The sequence below is a fragment of the Scleropages formosus genome, chromosome 9, assembly GCF_900964775.1.
Source record: "Scleropages formosus chromosome 9, fSclFor1.1, whole genome shotgun sequence".
Lineage (NCBI taxonomy): Eukaryota > Metazoa > Chordata > Actinopteri > Osteoglossiformes > Osteoglossidae > Scleropages > Scleropages formosus.
In genome coordinates this window covers 7,923,870-7,945,705 of record NC_041814.1, presented here as the reverse complement: position 1 = coordinate 7,945,705, position 21,836 = coordinate 7,923,870, and the positions used below count along the sequence as shown (strand labels likewise).

The window sequence follows — 21,836 nt, the reverse complement described above, 5'->3', positions numbered from 1 at the left end:
ACGTGGGGCTGGCTCGCGAAGCCCAGTTTGCACTGCAAGATAAATCCTTGGCACTTCTCAGGTGAGCCGTCAGGAGAGCAGTGTTTTATATATGCTATAAAGGATATACTCAGTCAATTTAAATATGAAAGTAAAATGCAGCGGCACAGTGGACTTGGCCAGGTCCTGCTCTCTGGTGGGTCTGGGGTTCGAGTCCCACTTGGGGTGCCTAGTGATGGACTGGAATCCCACATTGGATGTGTCCACTCCCTCTTCAGCTTTGCACCCTGTGTTGCCAGGTTAGGCTCCGGTTCGCAGCAACCATGCTGGGGACAAGCGGTTTCAGAAAGTGTGTGTATTTCTGAACAATATTTTCACCTGTGTCATATCACATATGTTTTTATTTTTGTCCATAGGCTATGTTTGAACTGCGTTGCTCAGGGTATGAAAAGAATGTCTGAAAAGTGAAAGTGAAATTCACTTTTACAGTAGTAGAGACCGGGGGTTGATGTCACTTTTTACACTCCTCAAGAGGTGTCAGTTGAAGCCCATCCTGTAACCCCACCCCCTTAGCGCACAAAAACAACATGTAATATCCTACAACTTTGACTTTCTCTCTCTCTCATCCAGAGCTGTTTCTTCACATCATTTTACCAAGGTGGGTTTAATGCAATGTTAGTTATGTTTATGCATTTGAATGCTTCTGTATTTAAGGACTATCCATATTACTAATATCTATATTCCTAATATCAATATAAAATAACAATAACACATTCATAAACCATAACAATGAACTGTGTTTTAACATTGATTAAACGTTACTGAATTATTACATTTAAAATGATAAACTTTATCTTTAATGGAGCAGTGTTTTACATGCTATAAAGTATATACTGAGTCAATTTATATATGAAAGTGAAACAAACAAACAATCTGGAAAAATGTGTTTTGTGTATGTCACAAAATGCACATTTAAAATATGTATAGGCCTATTTAAAATTATGTTACAAAACCTATGAACGTTACCATCGGAATTTAGTACATATATTTCTCTTTAAATGTGAAGAACAAGTCTCTTGCTGTATCTTAGCTCCAGTTCAACAATGTGCAGTAGGTCTAGTACTTTTAAATGTATTCTATATGATGTCATGTACTTTTTAATTCACCGGAGACTGTTTTCATTATTACATTTAACACAATAATCAGTCTAACAGGCACTGCGACAGGAAACTGTTTAAATGTGAAACTTAAAGGAACTCTGGAAACAGAAACGCCTTCATTCTCTGCATCTCATAAAATGCATTTTAAAAAGCATACAGTGTTTCTGTACAGTATTTTCACCAGCATCATATTTCATAGGTTTTTAGTTTAGTCCATATGTTTCAACTGAGCTGCTCAGAGTACGAAAAAAAAATGTCTGAAAAGTGAAAGTGAAATTCACTTGAACAATCGAGGAGACCGGGGACTGATGTCACTTTTTACACTCATCAGGATTTGTCAATTGAAGCCCATCCTCTAACCCCACCCCTTAGAGCACAAAAACAACATGTAATATCCTATAGCTTTCACTTTTTCTCTCAACTAGAACTGTTTCTCCTCACATTATTTTACCAAGGTGAGTTTAATGTGCTGTTAGTCATGTTTATGCATTTGAACGCTTCTGTATTTAAGGACTATCCATATTACCTATATCAATATTACTAATATCAATATAAAATAACAATAAGACATTCATGAATCATAACAATGAACTGCGTTTTAACTTTCAGTATTGATTTAATGTTACTGAATTATTACATTTAAACTGATCTTTAGTGGTGCGGTGTTTTACATGCTATAAAGTATATTATCAGTTTTGCTGTTTTGGGGGGGGCAGGACAGGGCGGGACAGGGCGGGGGGGCAGAGGGTTTGGCTGGATCCCACTCTCTGGTGGGTCTGGGGTTCGAGCCCAGCTTGGGGTGTCTTGTAATGGACTGCTGTCCTGCCCTGGGTGTGTCCCCTTCCCCTCCTGCCCTGCGCCCTGTGCTGCCAGGCTATACTCTGCCTTGCCGCAACCCCACTTGGTACAAACAAACAGTTTCAGCCAGTGTGTGTCTGTTTTAGAGGGAAATATGAAAGTGAAAGGAATGATCTGGGAAAATGTGTTCTGTGTAGCTCACAAAATGCATGCTTAAAATATAAATATTTTAAAAAATTTGTTACGATGCTAAAAACACTTTAGCAGTAAAGGAGACCACGAATGGATGTCACACTTTTTACACTTGTCAGGGTTTCTAAGTTTAAACCCATCCTTGAAAGCGACCATGTGAACGTGACCTCTGCAGGTCACAGCAGGCAGCATAAATTATTCTCTCACACAACAACAAAAATGTTATAAGCTGACTGAAATCTGGAACAAGCTATGCTTACCACATGTTGTAAAACTAATGTTATACACCAAATTTCTGAAATACAGATTGTTATGTTGGAAATATGAAGTAGAATTTATTTCGATATACCAAGAATGGGGTGGCACGGTTGTACAGCGAATGGCACTGCGCTTTCGCAGTGCCTGAGTGTTGAGAGAGAATGTGGATTCGATCTCTGCTCAGTCTCTGCGTGAGTTTGCATGTTCCCCTGTGTCAGCATAGGTTTCCTCCAAACGCTCTGGTTTCCTACCACAGTGCAAAGGCATGCAATTCTGGTTACTTGGTCATGCTAAAAGTTGGGTGTACGTGGCTACCCTGTGATAGACTGGCATCCTGTTCAGGGTGTACACCCCACCAGCCTTGTGCTCAATGCTTGAGGGATAGGGAAAATTTTAATTTTTGTTTGATAATATAATTGGAAGCAGTAAATAAATTTGAGCATTAAGACTTTTTACAGTTTCCTTATTTATACACGTTCAAAAATGTATACACTCTTTAGAAGTTGTCAGTCCATTGCATATTGGAGGTAGATATTTGATATACATAGAAAGGTTTCTGAGATATGTTGAATTTGTGGTTGAATAAGTGGTTGAATGTAAAATGTTGCACATTTTTAAGGCACCCTGCAGTTCACAACATAATGCCATTAACTGAATCAATTTTTTAAAACATGTTATTAACAACTCTGGTTACATGAAATGGTATAGAACCGGTCCGGTGGAAAGTCTGAAAACTTTAAATGAGAAACTGTTGGGACAAGATTTAAACAAGCTCTCAGGACAACATTCAAACAACCCACTAAATCAACATGGGTGCTGCCAGACCTGGAGAAAACAGTGAGTGTCACGCAGTGTTCTAAAGAACTCGTGCTGGTGGTTCTGTTTTCAATTACAAATAAGGTTTTGTTTGTAAGTTGCACATATTTCTAATGCCCTTTTCTGTTTTCTTTCAGACTTTGAAAAACTTCTTGATAAACCATGGAGGGACATTGAATGGACTGCAGAGTATGTGCCAATTGAATGTTAATTTTAAATTTGTGTAAATTTTACGACATTATTCTAATTGTATGAATGGCTAATTTCCATTTTTGTTCCTTCTAGGAGAAGAAATGAACTGCTCAATGAAGTCAAGAGGTACAAGCCCAGTGTCAGTTCAGTGAAACAGGCACGGATTCTGCTGGTTGGTCCTGTTGGTGCTGGAAAGTCCAGCTTCTCCAACTCCATCAACTCTGTCTTCCATGGTCATATTACCAGCCAAGCTGTGACAGGCACCACTTCAGAAAGCAGCGTGACCCTCAAGGTACAAGGGTTTTGTGATAAATCAAAAAATGACTGCAAATTATTCCCAAAATAATCATATTGTGTATATAACATATCACATTATAATGCTGTTCCAAACCTTGTTTAATTGTCACTTGTGTTTCCAGTTTCGCACTTACCAGATTGAGGCAGGTCAAGATGGTGAACCTCTGCCATTCATCCTGTGTGACACCATGGGACTAGAGAAGGGCCCAGCACAAGGGCTGAATATTGAAGACATTCCTAACATTCTAAGTGGTCATATTGGAGATGGATACAAGGTAAGGATAAACTGGCTCAATAAGGTCACGAGAATTTTGAACAGAGACTAAAAACAGAGATACATTAGATTCAAGATTCAAGAGCTTATTGTCATGTGTACAGTAAACAGTTCGTTACTTCAGCTCCATCTGTTAATCTGAATATTTCAAAGCTTAGTCCAAACATCCCAACTAAAAATCGTTTTGTTCGCCTCACTATGGGGAAGCATACTGCAAACCCCCAAACCATTTTTTGAAAATTAACAGTTTTATTTATACTAAAATATATCATGTGTGGGGGTGCGGTGGCGCAGTGGGTTGGACCACGGTCCTGCTGTCCGGTGGGTCTGGGGTTCAAGTCCCGCTTGGGGTGCCTTGCGATGGACTGGCGTCCCGTCCTGGGTGTGTCCCCTCCCCCTCCGGCCTTACGCCCTGTGTTACCGGGTTGGCTCCGGTTCCCCGCGACCCCGTATGGGACAAGCGGTTCAGACAATGTGTGTGTGTGTGTGTGTGTGTGTGTGTGTATATCATGTGTTCATTATTTCATGGTTAGTACTACACACCAGTTTTTTACATTATCTTTACATGACAACAGACATACTGAATAGCAGAGTGGGTAAGCACTATTCATACCCAGCGTAAGGTGTCAAGGCTACATCCATCTATGTTTCAATGATGCAGCACCACTACTCACTGCACCACCATGCTGCTCCTGTACTGAATCAGGATTCTTCAGTTGCTGCATTTTATGTTAGACTCCTCTTCACTAATCTCACTGAAAATTAAAAAGTTTTGAAACAATAAAACTGAAATGAATAAAAAGCTACCCTATTCTACCTTGACATTTCTGCAGTTTATTTATGTTTCTACTTTTTCCTGATGACTGACACTGCATAGCTTGGCAGCAGTGTCCAAGTTTGCAGCAAGCAACTGAGCAGTGGTGAGCCTCAATACCAATAAATAGCAACTCATGTTAATATTTTGAATAATGCAAAAATATTCTGAAAGAAAACAGCTGTTCAGAGACAGAAGTTGTTCCAAACATGGATATAATTCATGCAGCAAAAGCCATCAATCTAAGGTATTTTGTGCGTGATTATTAGAGCACAAGGCAGCCAAGGGGGATGAATGGAAGTTTTTTCTTTAATTTCAGGCAAAAGAATGACTGTATTTAGGAATAATTAAAAAAATATGAGTGTATGATACACATTATTTAAATAATACAATCTGATGTCATTCAAACCTGTGAACCTCCATTTCCCAGGCACTTAAAAGAGTCCTAGGGTCTTATGCCTAAAACTTCAGCTCCTGATGAGGATTATGGAAATTAGACCTAATTTACAGTGAAATGTAATAGATTGCTTTTGGTCAGTTTTTGAGCGTGCTTTGACCTTTCCGTGCGCTATTGCTCTACTGTTTGAGAAGTACTTTGTAAGATGGGGAAAACAGTACTCTCTTTGATTTATTACTTTTTTTCCTTTTGTTTAGTTCAATCCTGTATCAGCTTTGGAAGACTGCAAGTCCAGCAAGTTAGAAAAACTGGAAAACAAGATCCACTGTGTTGCATATTTTCTCGAAGTATCCAAAGTATCAGTCATTCCAGACACTCTGTGGGAGAAACTTCGTGCAATTCGAAAGAAAGTCAATAAATTTAGTAAGTCAATATGATCATGCAGAGAAGTAGGGGCATGTGGTCAAGTATGTCCTCAAGTCCTGAGTATTATATAATATTTTGACTTTGACGATAGATTGTGATACAAGTTTGGGCTTACTGTACTGCACTGTAAAAACATTGCATCCAAGGAAACACAGCTACCTGTAACTGAACTGTTTAGGGTAACAAAAGGCTATAAATGTCCAGTTGACCTGAAGAGGGGGAGAGAGATATGAAAGCAGAATGAAACTGCAGCACATCACATCAAGGTTTCACTCACGGGTTTTCCATTCCTTTTGGTGTCTATGTCATACAGGAGCAGTGTTGGTTTTCTATTTACAGCTTTAATGAACAGTCACCTGTTCACACAAAGTGCTCTAACGTGTTTTAGTGGAAAAAGGAACCGATAACTGAACAATGGAAAAGCTACATTCCTTTCGCTACATTTCATGCCTGACTTTTGTGAGATTGATATGTGCTTCATTATACAGATGCAGCCATAATGAGGAAAGTGACATTGTTAGGTACAATGGTTCACTTGCCATATGTAAAATTACATGAAGTGTTATTTACCACCCCAACTCCTGGTCACATCTGAGAGACAAAATCTATCTTTCAGGTGTTCCCCAGGTGTTGCTTCTGACCAAAGTGGATCATGGATGTCCCCCCGTAGAGAAAGACATACAGAAAGTGTATCACAGTGAATACCTGCAAAAAATGGTGAGATTTGCTGTGTTAGTTGAGTGAACTTTGACAAATGAATGTGTTACAATAAAATTTATTGACCACTTAAGCAAGTTTAAACAGATCAAAAAAGTTTAAACAGCTGCAAACACCAAAATAAAAGCTTGAAAGAAATTGTACAGAGTTTTAATGTAGAGCCTAGTAATAAATGTGCAGCAGAAACTTTGAGTTAAAAGAGTAGTTGCTGCAGTTTCGAGGTAAGGGAATACAGTAATTTATTGATTATTGGACTTAATGAGCTTTTACAAGAGGTTTACCATCACATATTTGCTATAAAAATAAGAACAGCAACATGTTAAATGGACTTTGTTGCTCAAATTTCCAAAAAGGTATCTATGAGCATTGATTTATCTAGAGTAATAAATTTTTGAAACTACAAGTTGCAGTCAAAATAAAATTTTCTGTTTTAAAATGATGTATACAGAGAACAGGAAATTAGATGTGCAGCAAATTTTGGCACCTCTGGACTTAAAGCCCATAGCAGTAATGTACTGACCGCTCTGTGATCACCAAACAATTTCAAATACTGATTTTGACATAGATATTTAACAGACTGTTCTCTTGAGACATCTAACCTCATTGCATTTATTCACAAAAGAACTTCACCTTTTCCTTCACCTCAGATCAAGGACGCAAGTGCTCATCTGGGCATACCACTGCTTTCTGTGTTTCCAGTGAAAAACTACACCCGCGAGGTGAAGCTTCAGCAAAATGATGACATCTTGCTACTCAGCGCTTTTCAGAAAATACTTTCTTTTGCGAACGACTACATAAGGGACATGAATGACGAAAGTGAGTGTTCTTTGTTTAGAAGAAACTTTTATGGAATTTACCTGAAAAATTTTCAGTTGTACTGAATTTTACAATAATTGTGCTTCAGCAAAAAATGTAATGTTAATAATTGTTTTGAGCAAAAAAAAAAAATGTAAGGGGTCAAACCACAGACGCGCCACACAGCGGGAAAGGGCTAAACCCGCTATGCCACCACGCCCTCCTCTTACAAATCAAGTAACAGAAAGTGTCAGCTAAATTAATAATTGTTCTTCCACCTCCTTTATTTATTCTTCACCTGGGACATTCTGATTGCTGTAGCCACTGCCTACTGTACTGCCTATACAAATGTTATAAATTGGTCTGAGGTTCAAACCGTTACAGTTACTCAATCAGTGCCTTACAGTTTGAGACAGATCACTCTGGTTTCAACTTAAAAATTAACTGTGACTTATGTTATTTTGTTCTATTTTGTTGTTTTTTTTCTCAGAACTTGTAGGACGTCTTAAAGAACCATGGAGGAAAATTGTGTGGAAATCAGAGTACGTGTTATACAATTGCATACCGTACAGTAAAAAACCTCTGCAGCCACTTATGAAACAAATAACTTTTCTAATTAATGGAGTTTCTTATTCAGTCCAATAACACATTTCGTATTCAAACCTGGATCCTCTGAGCCTTTACAGAAACTTAAATTACTTAAATCATTGTGAAACACCAGCTTCTTTCAGGGAGCAGAACCTGTTGCATATGGTTATTTATTTGTTTATTTCATGTTCCTGTTTTTGTTCCTTCTAGGAAAAAGAATGAGCTGATAAATGAAATCAAGAGGTACAAGCCCAGTATCAGTTCAGTGAGTCAGGCACGGATTCTGCTGGTTGGTCCTGTTGGTGCTGGAAAGTCCAGCTTCTTCAACTCCATCAGCTCTGTCTTCCATGGTTATGTTACCAGCCAAGCCATCTCAGGCAATTCTGGTGATGGTGTGACAACCCAGGTACTTGGATCTTTCAAAAAGCAAACACATGAAAGCAAACTCACAAAGTAGTTCATATTTGACGCATTAAAACTTGTAATATATGTTTTTTACTGAACTGTGGGTATAGCCATGTCTGCATACAGTCTTCACCCACCCAGTACTTATAATACTCACTTTATATTGAAACATCTCATAGTAATACTACTTCAAAATAATTTTGAAAAATTACCTTTGCTTCCAGCTTCTTCCTTTCAGGATTAAAGCAGGCGAGGATGGCAAGCCACTCTCATTCATTGTGTGCGACACCATGGGGTTGAAAGCGGCTCCAGGTGAAGGAGTGCATGTTGAAGACATTTGCAACATTCTGAAGGGGCATGTTCCTGACCGGTATCAGGTATGAGTAACGCATGCGAATATGAATATGTTTATCTTCAAGTGTAACCTAAAACTCAGAACATTGTAAGCATTGAAAATTGAACAAGGAAATTTAATGCATTGTTTTTATTTGAACATTTAAAAGTTTTGCTCAAACAGTGTTTTTTTACATCATGAATGATCATTTTAGGAGAACTTGTACTAACACTTTTAATTTGTAATCATGAAATTTGCATAAGGTTTTTTTAACACACATTTATGGGAAATGCCTTACGAGATGAAAAATTTCAATTCAAAATATGAGCCTTAGTGATCTTGAGCACCACACAAGGTGAGCAGCCTCTCTCTCATGCACCTCAGTTTTTCCTCATACCAATGTGGCCAATTGCAAACACACACACTTTCTGAACCGCGTGTCCCATATGGGGTCACGGAGCCTAACCCAGCAACTCAGGGCATAGGAGAAGAGGACACACCCAGGCCGGGACGCCAGTCCGTCACAGGGCACCCCAAGCGGGACTTGAACCCCAGACCCACTAGAGAGAAGGACCTGGTCCAGCCCACTACACCACCGCACCTCCATCCAATTGCAAACATCTCCGAGAAATCTTCTGTCCTGTGTTTTATGATTTGAGATTACCTCATGCTGTAAAATGATCATCTCTCATACATCCTAAAGTGAAATTTAAAAATGAAAGTGCTAGGAAAGTGAAAAAAATAATTGTCTTGTAAGACAATATCAGTATGAATCAAACTGTTATACTTTGACTGGCTCAGCAAAATGAGGTACACAGCCTTAGAAGTTATTACAATTATTACAAGAATTGTTCTAATAAAAATAATCTTTATTTTACATCTTGAAAGCTCTTTTTCAAGGTGCTTTACAATTATTTTCAAAAATATAAAGGGTACAAAGGGGGGTATGGTGGTGCAGTGGTGCAGTGGGTTGGACCGGGTCCTGCTATCCAGTGGGTCTGGGGTTCGAGTCCTGCTTCGGGTGCCTTGCGATGGACTGGTGTCCCGTTCTGGGTGTGTCCTCTCCCTGTTTGGCCTTACACCCTGTGTTGCTGGGTAGGCTCCGCGACCCCATATGGGACGAGCGGTCCTGAAAGGACGATATAGGGTACAACTCTACGGTAAAGAAATGTATAATAAATACCAGCATTTAAACCCACCGTGCCTCCCCAGAAAAGTATTATCTGTAAAAAGAAATGAATGATATGGAAATCTCCCATTTATTCTGAGTGCATTCAAACATCTATATATGTAATAACAGAATCAATTCATTTGTTATTTTTAATCACTTGTACTCATAAAATGCAGGGTCTCAAGTGGTTCAGAGTCTATGCTGAGTCTATCCTCCAGAGTCTATTTATATATATCAGCTCAAATGTTTGTTGTGTCTATTTAAATTATTTGTAAATATCACCTCATTTCTATTGGTCTAAGTAACTTTCCGCACAGAAACAAAATAAGGCAGTTTGACATTTGGAAAGCCATGCAGGTCCTTTATTTTATAAGTGTCTTTATAACAAGCAGTTTTCTTGATAACCTGCTCATTTCTGGTTGTGATTTCACTTTTGGATAAAACTTTTCTGCCTTTCCTGTGGAGATACTTTCCACCGTCTGAGGCAGTTGTACTTTCTGTTGATCGGAAAGTTAATTGTTGTCAGCATATTTTATTCGTATACAGTGTCACATCATTTGTGTCTTATTGATGGGACATCCAGATCAAAGTGCCTCAAAGTAGGTAACACAATGAAGTGAAACAGTTTGTACATAAACATAGAACTTTTTTTGCAAGACGTCTGCTTAATTGTAACTCCATGTCCACTTTGTTGAACAGTTCTAATCACTTTCTGTGTCTGTCACCATTTTTAATCTCTTGGCCATTTATTTCAACAGTTTCTTTACCTTCAGGGTCAATGGAGAAAACAAATTCACCTTGTGGCGATCAGTTGTTGTTTCTGTTATTTCCTATAGAGGGCAGAAGTGTACGGTAGGTACAGGAAGGATACCGAGGGAGCAAGGAAGGAGATTTAGGCAGGAATTCTAAATAAGCTTTTGGTCTTGAAAACCCAACGTGAACATTAAAAGAGGCTACATGCCAGTTAACAAAATCATTCTCAGTTTGTTTATTGAGTAAACACAACACACCTGAGGTGAAGATTTTTTTTTAACTGTGCTCACTAGTTTTTCCAGTCGTATTTCGGTTTCCTCTTGTCCACACAAATGAGCAATAAACCACTACTTCACATACTCTATGTAATATGAAAGGGCTCAGAAAAGCCATTATTTTTCCTGTCTAATTCTTTGTGTTGCTCTCAGTGATTCATTCTTTTCCCCTCCTCTATCTTTAGTTGAAAACAGCATCACCCTTGAAAGAAGACGACCCTCAGTTCGAGAAATCAGTGAAACTGCAAAACAAGATCCACTGCGTAGTATATGTGATGGATGCCTCTAAAGTCACAGACATGCCTGAGCAGCTGATGAAAAAAATTGCTGCTATTCGACGGAATGCCAATGAGATTGGTAAGTTGGGAACAATTATTGTGAGAAGTGAGGGCTGTTCCACATACATTTTGAATTTCTGATACTGAACCGGTCTTTAACAGTTTATGTCACCATTTCAAATACATAATATTGAAGCAGCAGCAGGTGGTACAATAGCACAGTGAGTAGTGCTTCTGTCTCACAGTGCCTGGTTGGTGGAAGAGGATGTGGGTTTGATCCCCATTTGGTCTATGTGGAGTTTGCATGTTCTTCCTGCGTCTGTGTGGGTTTCCTCCCACAATCCAAAGATATGCTGTTCAGGTTCACCCATAGTGTATGAGTGACAGAGAGAGAGAGAGAGAGAGAGTGAGTGTGTGTGTGTTCCACTGACATATGGATGAGTGACCCATTGTAAGTAGCACTGTAAGTCACCTAGGTGTGTGGACTGATAACATGACATAGAGTTTGTTGGAAGTTGCTGGAAGAAGGCAGCTACTCAATGAATAAATGTGAATAATAGTCCTTATAAGAGAAATTTCATGGCCAAATGTCTGAAGATAACAAATAATTCAAAAGTATTTCTTTTGAGAAATGCCAAATGTTTTATAAAAAGTGGGTTTTTATTTCTGCTTTTTCTTTGTAATTAAAAAGGGTGCTTGTTTTACTTTTAGTTAGTAATAAATTGTCAAATTTTCCCACAAATTAAGTTGTGAAACACATGATACTAAAAAGAAACGTAGGTTTCTTAATTTATTTATTTTAGGCCGGAATTTGTTTTGGGGGAGTGTATACAATCCTTCACAGGTATAGGCAGTATTAGAAAATTGTTGAAATATTGAAATATTTCTAAAATGAATTTAAGCAAATAAGAACTCTGGTAGTTGATTTTTATGTGTGACAAATTACATGATTTCAGGAGTCCCCCAGCTATTGATCCTGACCAAAGTGGATGAAGCATGTATTTATGTGGAGAAGGACATACAGGACGTGTATCGCAGTCCATATATAAAAAAGAAGGTGAGAGTTACTATTTTAGAGGACTGGTTATTGTATTCCGAAAATATATTGGCTGTGTTATAATTACAGTATATTTTTGCAACAACATCTGCTAATATTGCAGAGATTTTGAAGCCTTGTAATATTCATTAATACATTTAAAAAAGGTCACTGTGGGCAAGGTTTTTACAGTTCATCTTTGAATGTTTCTGTGAATGCTTTAGAGAAGTAATGTCCAACTCTTGGCCTGCAAAGTAACATATTGCAGATATTCTATTGAATCAAATGGTAATACAGCTATAGTTAGACACCAACAGTGTGAGCAGACAGTGAGTTGGCTGTCCTCACTCGGGGTTCCACTGGAGCGTGAGGGAAATGTTCAGCTGTAAGTTAGTCATCCTTAGTGGTAATATTTTTGTTTTGTGCTGTTGATTTTCATACGCTCTGATTTTGTCACTGATAACTCTTTTACTTGATTGCTGAACTTGGTTTTGAATCGCAAACGAAAAGTTTCTGACAAGTGTAGCACATTCAAAGTAACTCTCACAAATCTGTGCTCCTTTACTGGGAGACAGTATCTGATATTAAAGGAGCCAAAACATGTAGTGACTTTATATTACAGCTGCGTTGCAACATGTGTGACAAACCACTCATGGATTCAACAAGGTCCTGGAAAGATTCCTTAGAGATTCTGATCCATGTTGAGAGGATTGTATCACATTATTGCAACACATTTGTTAGTACATTCATGCTGCAAATCTCCTGTTCTTCCACATTTCAAAGATGCTCTGCTGTATTCAGATCTGGTGCTGGGGAGGCCACTGAATGAAACTGAACTTATTGTCATTTTCATGGAAATGTTATTTTATACATACATAAAGTTATTTATATTTCATTACATCATGTGATTCTTTTGGTGCTTAAAAATTTAAGATTCAGTATATCACTTTCTGTGATTTTCACACATGCACCCCTCAGCGAACTTCACAATAACAACTGTAGCCCTTGGCCAAAGAATGTTGGACACACCAAGTTTAGAAAGTTCAGTTGATCTTCTCTGGTTTAGAGAGCTTGTTTGAACTTTGAAACAACAATCTGTTCTGAAAATATAAGACTGTAACTGATTTAAAGTAGATTAAAAATTAAACTTGATTTTTGATTTATTTCACACTTGCAACAGTGTACTCCTCAGACAATTAAAATCATTTTACTGGTGATTATAGAAGTATTTACACAAGACCTTTACCTTTTCTCAGATCCACGAGGTGAGTGATCAACTGGGCATACCAGTGTCTTGTATATTTCCAGTGAAGAACTACAACCATGAGACTGACCTGGAGGAGAACTGTGACATCCTGCTGCTGAGCACTCTTCAGCAAGTTCTCCGTTTTACAAACAGTTACTTTGACAATATCGACGACTGAAACAATGATTTGGATATTAAGCATAGCATTTAATTCTAACATGTCATTTTCACACTAAACTAAATTGATTTTATATTGTTTTGGTTTTTTGTCTGCTAAAAAATGTAAACAATTTGCTGATGTTCTCACTATCTTGCAACAGAAGTAAAATAATAATACATACAAAACATGAAAAAAAATTAGGAAGTATGAATAATATAAAAGTAAATATACTCCATCGCAAATGTCAAAAATATACATGGTACTGCACTCCATTATGAGTAGTCTAATGTGATTCATTGAAAGTACCTTGTAATAATGGTGAGTAGCTATATACAATTATTTAACCATTTATACAGCTGAGTAATTTTTTTTTCCTGAAACAATTCAGTGTACAAGACAAATTCCTGTTCTGCTGCAAGAGGTGCAAGACTATGTTAATTATGGGAACTGATGTCAGAAGGGGATGCTATAACTACTACTTAGTCTGCTTAGATGCAAAAGCAATATTAATACATTCCTGTGATGTGTGAGATATGCCAAACTATGCTATGAATGAAGATGTAAATCCGCATGAATATGTCTTTGATGTGTTTCAGAATTGCTCTCTCACAATGGAAATTGCTCAAATAAATCCTCTGCTAAAGCACATAGTGTTAACTTACAATTATTTCACCATTTAAACACACACACAGGCTGAAGTTGTTTGTCCTAAGCAGGGTCACAGCAAGCCGGAGCCTAACCCGGCAGCACAGGGCATAGGGCTGGAGGAGGAGAGGACACACCCAGGGCAGGGCACCCCATGCAGGACTCAAACCCGAAACCCTCTGGAGTGTATTCAGGCCCTGGCTAAGCCTGCTACCCCACCACACCCCCCATCAAGTGGGGTGGCAGTGAACCAGGGCCTAACCCAGCAGCACAGGGCACAGGGCTGGGGAACACCCAGGACGGGACACCAGTCCATCACAAGGCACTCTAAGTGGGACTTGAACCCCAAACCTTCCAGAGAACAGGAGCCATCTAAACCCACTGCGCCACTGTGCCACCGCACCCCCTGCCAACCATTTAAACAGCTCTTTAATTTTTACTGGAACAATTCATTCATTCATACTGTAACGGCCCGCGTCAAATTTCCCGCCTAAACACGGTAAGTGTAAATAGTTGCATTGTGGGGAAAAATGTGGAACGTAAGTTTGCAGCCCCTGAGGGCACTTCTGGGGAAATGATGGGATGACTGTGTTTGCCAGTGTGTTGAGAGAGAGCCTGGGGGCGCTAAGCAGGCTGGGAAGGCTAGCTTGAGGTGCAGGTCCTGGAGGAAATTGGGTCTTCGGACCGAGAGCATCATTTCCCTGTGTGTCGGTGTTCGAAAAAATCGTTCGAAATGAATGCTGCCTCTGCATCCTTCTTTGCCCCATCCAAACCTACGGTGCTGCATGCCACAATACATTGATCAACACCGGATCTTTTCAGTCCTTAGAAAAGCTATAAACATGTAATGATTAACTCGGTTACTTAAACTATCCGTTTACATTTATTCATTTAGCAGACACTTTTCTCTAAAGCGAGATGCATGTCATAGAAAATACAATGTGTACATTACATTAGCAGAGAGACACTTAGATTCACATGCGTGATTCTTAAGTACAGTTAGTTTCTTTCCACCACGTGAACCAGTGTACATCACACGAGTAGCTGCATAAAACTTTATCTGAATATCGACGATTCCTAGTCAGCATCCTAGTAATATTTTTTTATATACAACCCCAATTCCAAAATTATGGATTATAATAATAATTATCCAAAACGTAACCTCATCGTAAATCGGGGACCACCTGTACACAGCATAAACATTTACGTTACATTACAGGAGTAGGTACATAAAGGTTCATCCATTGTTTAACAGGCATCAAGAGGGCAGATGTGGAGGAGCGTAGCAGTCCGTCTTATTTAAATCACTGTGAAGCGGAAGCTTCTTTCAAGGATCAGGAATGAAGACGGACTTAGGGGTTGTGAAGCACAAGCTTCTATTTGTGTTGTTTACAGAAATGGTGACTGGTGAGAGATATCAGCAAGTAACCTCCCTCGATCTCCTTGCTCTTAAATGCAAAAAGGAAATTACAGTGCAGGTTAAAAAAGAGTGATATGGTCAACAGATTTGTTTGGGGAAAATGGGGAATATGCAGAACAAGCTGCATTAGAGTGGCTGAGATTTTGAGAACACTAGTACTTACCTACTATAACTGCAACAGAGCTACAGACAGTGCTGTGATCAAATGCAAAATTCTGCAGTTAAGATCAATAACTATTTTTAAGCATCCCTGCACCTCATCACTGAGTCTCTGAAAGGAACCAAGAATTGACTGGAAAAAGATCGGTTCTACTGGATTTTGTCATTGCTCTCAATACAGTAGCTTCTGCCAAAGGTTCAATCAGCAGTGTGAATAGTAAATGGGAAAGGGGACAGCCTTGCTACCAATCTCTCTAACAGAGAGGATCTCTAACAGAAAGCTTTTTGTATTAACTATTACTATTATGCCTAAGGGTTTGAATAAAAAGCTTAATTAGGGTGATAAAATTATTTACACAATCTTAATTCTTTCCAAAAAGACAAATAAGAAATCCAATTGTACCTGGTCAAACATCTTTTTCTGCAATGAGAGAGGTGAGGAAAAGAGGTTCTTGCTTCCCATCAATAAAGTTTCTAACATTCAAACCATTACATAATGTGCCATGAAAAAAGTTTGTCTCCTTACAGATTTTGACACGCACACCGTCTGAAGGCGCTTGTTCCAAGTGGGGTCGTGATGAGAAAGAGCCTAACCCAGACGCATAGGGTGCAAGGCTAGAGGGGGAGGGGGACACACCCAGGATGGGACACCAGTCCATCACAAGGCACCCCAAGTAGAATTCGAACCCCAGACCTGCCAGAGAGCAGAACACACCCAAACCCACTGTGCCATCTGCAGAGACCCGAAGGTTGAAGATTCGATGTCCACCTCTGGCTGTAGTACCCCTGGGCAAGGTAGTTATCCTGAATTGCTCCAGTAACATTACTCAGCTGTATAAATGGGTAAATAATTGTGTAGCCCCTACGCAATCTGTTCCCATGTGTAGTTGTGTATTTGGCGTGTAAAATAGTTATATAAATATGGAGAGGGTTATGTAACTTGATGTTTTTTTTTATTCCTATATTGTACCTTTTTTTTGGTGTTTACACACACACTTTTGGAACCGCTTGTCCCATACGGGGTCACGGGGAACCGGAGCCTACCCGGCAACGCAGGGCATAAGGCTGGAGGGGGAGGGGAGACACACCCAGGCCGGGACAACAGGACGCCAGTCCGCCGCAAGGCACCCCAAGCGGGACTCGAACCCCAGACCCACCGAAGAGCAGGACCCGGTCCAACCCACTGCGCCACCGCACCCCCGCTCTTGGTGTGTATTGGTAGGAAAAATGTCATTTAGCGACTGCCCAATCGGTGCTGGTGGGGAAATTGCGGGGTGCGATGTTCCGGGAGGGAGGTGGAAGAAGACGGAGTAGGAAGGAGAGTGTTGGAACACCGTGTGGGAGAAAGGGAGTTTTTTTTGAGACCGGGCTAGGAGAACGAGCCGGTTGGGGTTCGTTCTCGCGCGGGTGTTTCGATAAACTATGCGAGCACAACAGCCAGCGGGCGTGCGGTCAGTTGGTTTTGATTAGTTTAAGGGAAAGAGGGGGGAAACGCAGCACATGTCACGTCATCGGTCATGTGTGTGTGAGACACCGCGTTGGACCGAGTTTTTTTCAAGAGTTGTGACCTGTGGGGGCAGAGTGGAAGTGCCAGGGTTTTGGCAGCGCGACTGGACCGCGGAGGGAGTGTTGCCAGGACTCGCCATCGCTCCACGCGCGCGGGAGAGAATGGATGTGAGGACAGGTCGCTGTCGGTTTATTCTTGCATCGTACGAAAACCGTGAGTAACGGCGGAGTACTAACTGCCCTCTGTGGTGGAAGGACGAGCTCTAACTTAGTCTAAGCGCGCCAACAAGACGCCGGCGGTACCACAGAGACTGAGTCATATAAAAAAGAAAACTCGGGTACAGGTGACGTGTTCGGTTTTCTCTGTCGTTGCGAATACTCTTATAATATGATATGTGTGGACTAGTAGTTTTATATTATTAAATGTTCGTTGGGTTTATATTATTTCACCTGGATCGGATGTTGTGACAGTCTGTCTGTGTATGGTGATGGTTCTGCTAAGTGGGATGCATGGAGGTTTGTACTCACAATACATACAGTAGCTGCACGACGCTAAACTGGGCCTCTCCTCACCAGAGTCATACCTTGCAGTTGGGGAAGCAACAGTACACACATCCCAAAGTTGTGTTGTAGACACCACCGATTCACCTCCCATGATGCTAGTGCTAAAAAAAAAACACCAGAATTGAGTGGGTGGGCTATAATTGCAAGTACACTAACATTGTAAGTCACTTTGGAGAAGCAACATAATAAAAAAACCATGTAAATTTCCAGGAAAGCTAAGCTATCAGGCCCTGATGCTTTTCCCCAATGGTATTTAATGGCTAGTGTCCCAGATCTCCTTAGGAATAAATTATGCATTTACAACAGAATGGCCCTCATTTCAGTGATTTGGCAGGGAGTTTTTTCAAAAATGACTGTATTTTAATTGGCTGAGCCTTTCCCCATTGCAGTGTGAAGAGACCTATAAAATTCTCTGAAAGTGTAACTGCCAGCATAGCCCTCTCATTGTCACGCCCACGACCTTGTTGCAACTTGCTGCACTTGGGGGTGGTCAGGGAGACGGAGCATAAAAGGATGACACCGGACTGACTAGATCGCGGAACCTCATCGAGCCATCTGCTCACCCTCTCCTGTGATTTCTCCTGCATCCTTGTTTTCCTCCTCCTCCTCGTCCTTGTTCCCGTACCTGTTCCGGTTCCTCGTCCTGTTCCTGTCCTCCCCGAACGCAGTCACAGGAATCATCTAATGAGAGAGCAAAGGGGGAAGCTGAAAGTGTAGTGCTTAGAGCTGTTTCCTTCTGGTCCAAAGGTTGCAGATTCAAATCTTACCTTCTTCCATTTTACTCTTGAGCAAGGTACTGTCACGATCATGCCCGCACCTCAACCAGCAGCACTTGGCTCCGATTAAGCACCTGGCTGTAATCGGAGCGCTCTGCTATAGAAAGCACCTCTCAGCCTCTTCCCAGTTGCAGAATCTCACTCAAGACAACTGTCCCCTCTGTGGTCTCCAACTCACCTTGCTTTGTGGTCCCCAAGTCCCATCCCTCATCGTTCCCCGGTCCTGCACCACGTCTTTTTGATAAACGACCACCTGCCTTGTTCCCCAACCACGACATTGGATCCTCGCCTCTGTTCTGCTCGCTAATCGAACAACCGTTTGCCCGTCCCTGACCACGAGAACATGTCTAGTCTTTTGGCTCTAAATAAATGGTCCTGCACTTGGGTCCAGCCTCCTCCGCCCTCTCTGTTTGCCATGACAGGTACATACTCTAAATTTCCCCACTGAAAATTTCTCAGCTGCTACAAAGGGGCAAGTAGCTTAACTCTGCAAACTGGAGAAAAGTATCACCTACATAAATGAAAGAAAAGCTTGGTTCGGCACAATGGGCAAATACGTTGAACATAAATGGAAGCCAAGATGTCTGCCTCTTGAACTGAGCTGAAATTTTGAGCGTGTCAGGTACGACAGAGTTGGAGCTATGATGGGCAATAGATATAAAAAGAAGCAGGGGGGCACATGCCAGGGCTAGCAGAGACATGGATTTGTAGGACCTGGCTTCAATTTTCACCAAAGCTTGTCAAGTTTGTTGTAAATGGTACAGGCTCCGGTAGCAGATACTGGACATATTCATGACCCAATAATAAAACTGAAGGTACAGAAAGTTGGCTGTTTGAAAGAGAAATGTGAAGAGATCAAGGCGTGTTGTAACGGAACTGATGTGCAGCAGCTGTATTTGTCTTTAAATTTAGATTACACCCAGACACACTACCAGAATTTTCCAAAGTTGATGAAACGTAAGGCATATAGAGGGATTTGTATACACAATAAGTAATCATCAGCATACAAATAAACCTGTTCATTATCTCCTCTAAAACACTTTGAAATTTATTACATTTACATTACATTTATTCATTCAGCAGATGCTCTTCTCCAAAGTGACATACATCTCAGCGAAAATACAATTTGTGCATTACATTAGAAGAAAGAGATGTAGCTGCAGACATGTGATTTTTAAGAAAACCTAGTTTGTTTCTTTCCACCTGATGCACTGATGTTCATCGCTCGAGTAGGTGCATAAAACGCGGAATAGATGAATCCTGATAACCTTCCTACAATTCTTTTTTAGGTACACAAACATTTACATACAATACAGGAGTAGCGGCTGTGTAAAGGCTGATCTGGGGATGATCATAAAGTTACGGCGCATGAACATTTACACCGTACATGAGCTTGAGAGATCATGGGCAAAGTGAGTTTTCAGACCCTTCTTAAATGTAGACAGTTTCAGCAGTTCTGAGTGAGAGAGGAAGGTGTGGTGTGAAAATTTGATTTTAAAAGCTGTGCTATACCCACATGCTTCTGTAATAGAATGTTTAAGAATGTTTAACTGCTGAACAGCCTATGCAAGAAAAGCACCACATTCCAGGCTATAGTTTTGTGTCAGCCTGTTCCTGTGAGATATCAGAGAAATGTGGCTTATGCAAAGCCCAGCGGATGTGTGTGACTGTTTCCTGTAAGAAAGGAGATAAACTGGCGAGGGCTGAAGGTCTGTTTACGAGAGGATGAGAGAGTGAGGGGTACAGTGACACACCTGGAATGTTGGAACAAGAACATGTGTTCTGCCTATGCTTGCGGAGATCCGCCCTAGAATGTGTATAAACATCTGCTTGCCTGGCTGATCCGTTGTGACCTCTCTAGGAGGCTTACCCGTGTGCACATGAATAGATGAAGTTTTCTGAAATCTGAGTGTCTTGAAGCGCTGAGTCTTTATTCCTTCCACAAAGGTCATTCCACCACAACGGAGCCAGAACCGAGAACCTCCAGCCTTACTTTCTGTGAGTGGGACCACCAAGCGAGCAGAAGTAGATGAGCGAATGGGACTGGTTGGAGTGTAGCGGTTGATCAAGTCTTGTAAATAGCTAGGAGCAGTTCTATTGATGGATTTGTAGGCAATAACCAGGGTCTTGAATTTGATCTGGGCAGCTACTTGGCAACAACTAATTCCAATATACATATTGCCCAAAATAACAACACCCAAAAAGTAATTACAAAAGCATACAAAACTTTTGTTTCTTATAAATATCCCCAGCTTACAATATATAAAAACATTCACCCCATTACACAGTAAGACACCCCTGTCAAGTTGGTTGTGCCCAAGGACGCCCACCTAGAAATACACCGAGTGGTTCCCTCCTCCTGGTAGGTAAAGAGATGACAGAAATGGTCCCTGAAAAATGTAATAAATATGTTCACTTTTAACAACTAACTGCATATACTTGTCATTCTTCCTTAATAAAACAACAAATCTAAATAATTAATGACAAACATGGATACCCCTAGGCCTTCCCCTGAACCCAAACCTGGTTCAGACAGAAAATGTTAAGTGAAATAATGGACCAAAACAGACAGTGAAGTAGAACAAAGTGAAATGTATGTGAACAGGCAGCAGCAGCAACAAGAGTCAGTATTTTGATAATATTTTTGCCACCATCTTGCTGAATCTTTTCTATCAGCATGCCTGTCACAGCTCAGTATGTGACATTTCCCTCCCCTTCTGCAGATCCCCCCTGTAGCATCCATGACAGCAAGTCTGTTGTACAGTTCTTTTTCCCAGCCCTATACAACCCTTCAAAGTCAAATGGCTGTATGGCTAAGAACTATCTTGTGATCCTAGCATTTGAGTCTTTCATGCACCCCAACCAGGAAAGTGCTCTGTGATCGGTCTCTGAAACAAACCTACACCCCAGCAAATAATATTTAAGAGTTCATTGCTCTGGCTTTGGCTTTATGGCAAAACATTCTTTCTCAACAGTAGAGTACCTATACTCCCTTGGCAAAAGTTTAGGGCTTATATAAGCCACAGGTTGCAAGTGTTCAGGTTCTCCCTCCAACAAGACTGCTCCCAGGCCCCTCTCAGATGCATCTGTCTGCACTGTGAAGGGCCAATCAAAGTCTGGACTAAACAGCACAGGCTCTTGGCACAGTGAGTCCTTTAACTCCTTAAAAGCAACTTCATAGTCAGACGTCCATTGAACTTTGTTAGAATTGACACAGAATGGCACTTCAATCAGTGGTGCCACTTTGTCTGAGAAATTTGGAATGAAGCGCATACACCACTCCACAAGTCCCAGGAAGGGACTGACCTGCTTTTTGGTGGCTGGCCGCTGTGCAGACATTATGGCTTCCACCTTCGCCACCTGAGGATGGATCACCTGCTCACTGCAGTCTACCTCCTCCTCAGT

The 21,836-nt window shown here is 40.6% G+C and overlaps 1 protein-coding gene across 4 annotated transcripts in view; it reads left to right on the top strand.

Annotated features, from left to right (window-relative positions):
• Positions 1-556: 556 nt before the first annotated feature.
• The window catches only part of LOC108919030 (interferon-induced protein 44-like), a 30,559-nt gene continuing 9,279 nt past the window's right edge, over positions 557-21,836 (top strand). Inside the window, exons 1-14 of one of the 4 annotated variants that reach the window (XM_029254915.1) lie at positions 557-637; positions 3,096-3,224; positions 3,341-3,392; positions 3,489-3,687; positions 3,815-3,967; positions 5,435-5,600; positions 6,220-6,320; positions 6,968-7,136; positions 7,606-7,657; positions 7,914-8,109; positions 8,333-8,485; positions 10,827-10,998; positions 11,876-11,976; positions 13,212-13,379. In XM_029254915.1, the coding sequence (XP_029110748.1) occupies positions 3,197-3,224; positions 3,341-3,392; positions 3,489-3,687; positions 3,815-3,967; positions 5,435-5,600; positions 6,220-6,320; positions 6,968-7,136; positions 7,606-7,657; positions 7,914-8,109; positions 8,333-8,485; positions 10,827-10,998; positions 11,876-11,976; positions 13,212-13,379 (1,710 nt within the window). In that variant the 5' untranslated portion in view covers positions 557-637; positions 3,096-3,196. Of the gene's footprint in view, positions 638-1,515; positions 1,595-3,095; positions 3,225-3,340; positions 3,393-3,488; positions 3,688-3,814; positions 3,968-5,434; positions 5,601-6,219; positions 6,321-6,967; positions 7,137-7,605; positions 7,658-7,913; positions 8,110-8,332; positions 8,486-10,826; positions 10,999-11,875; positions 11,977-13,211; positions 13,380-21,836 lie in introns of those variants that run through there. The other 3 variants (XM_029254916.1, XM_029254917.1, XM_029254918.1) reach the window with 3 other exon arrangements.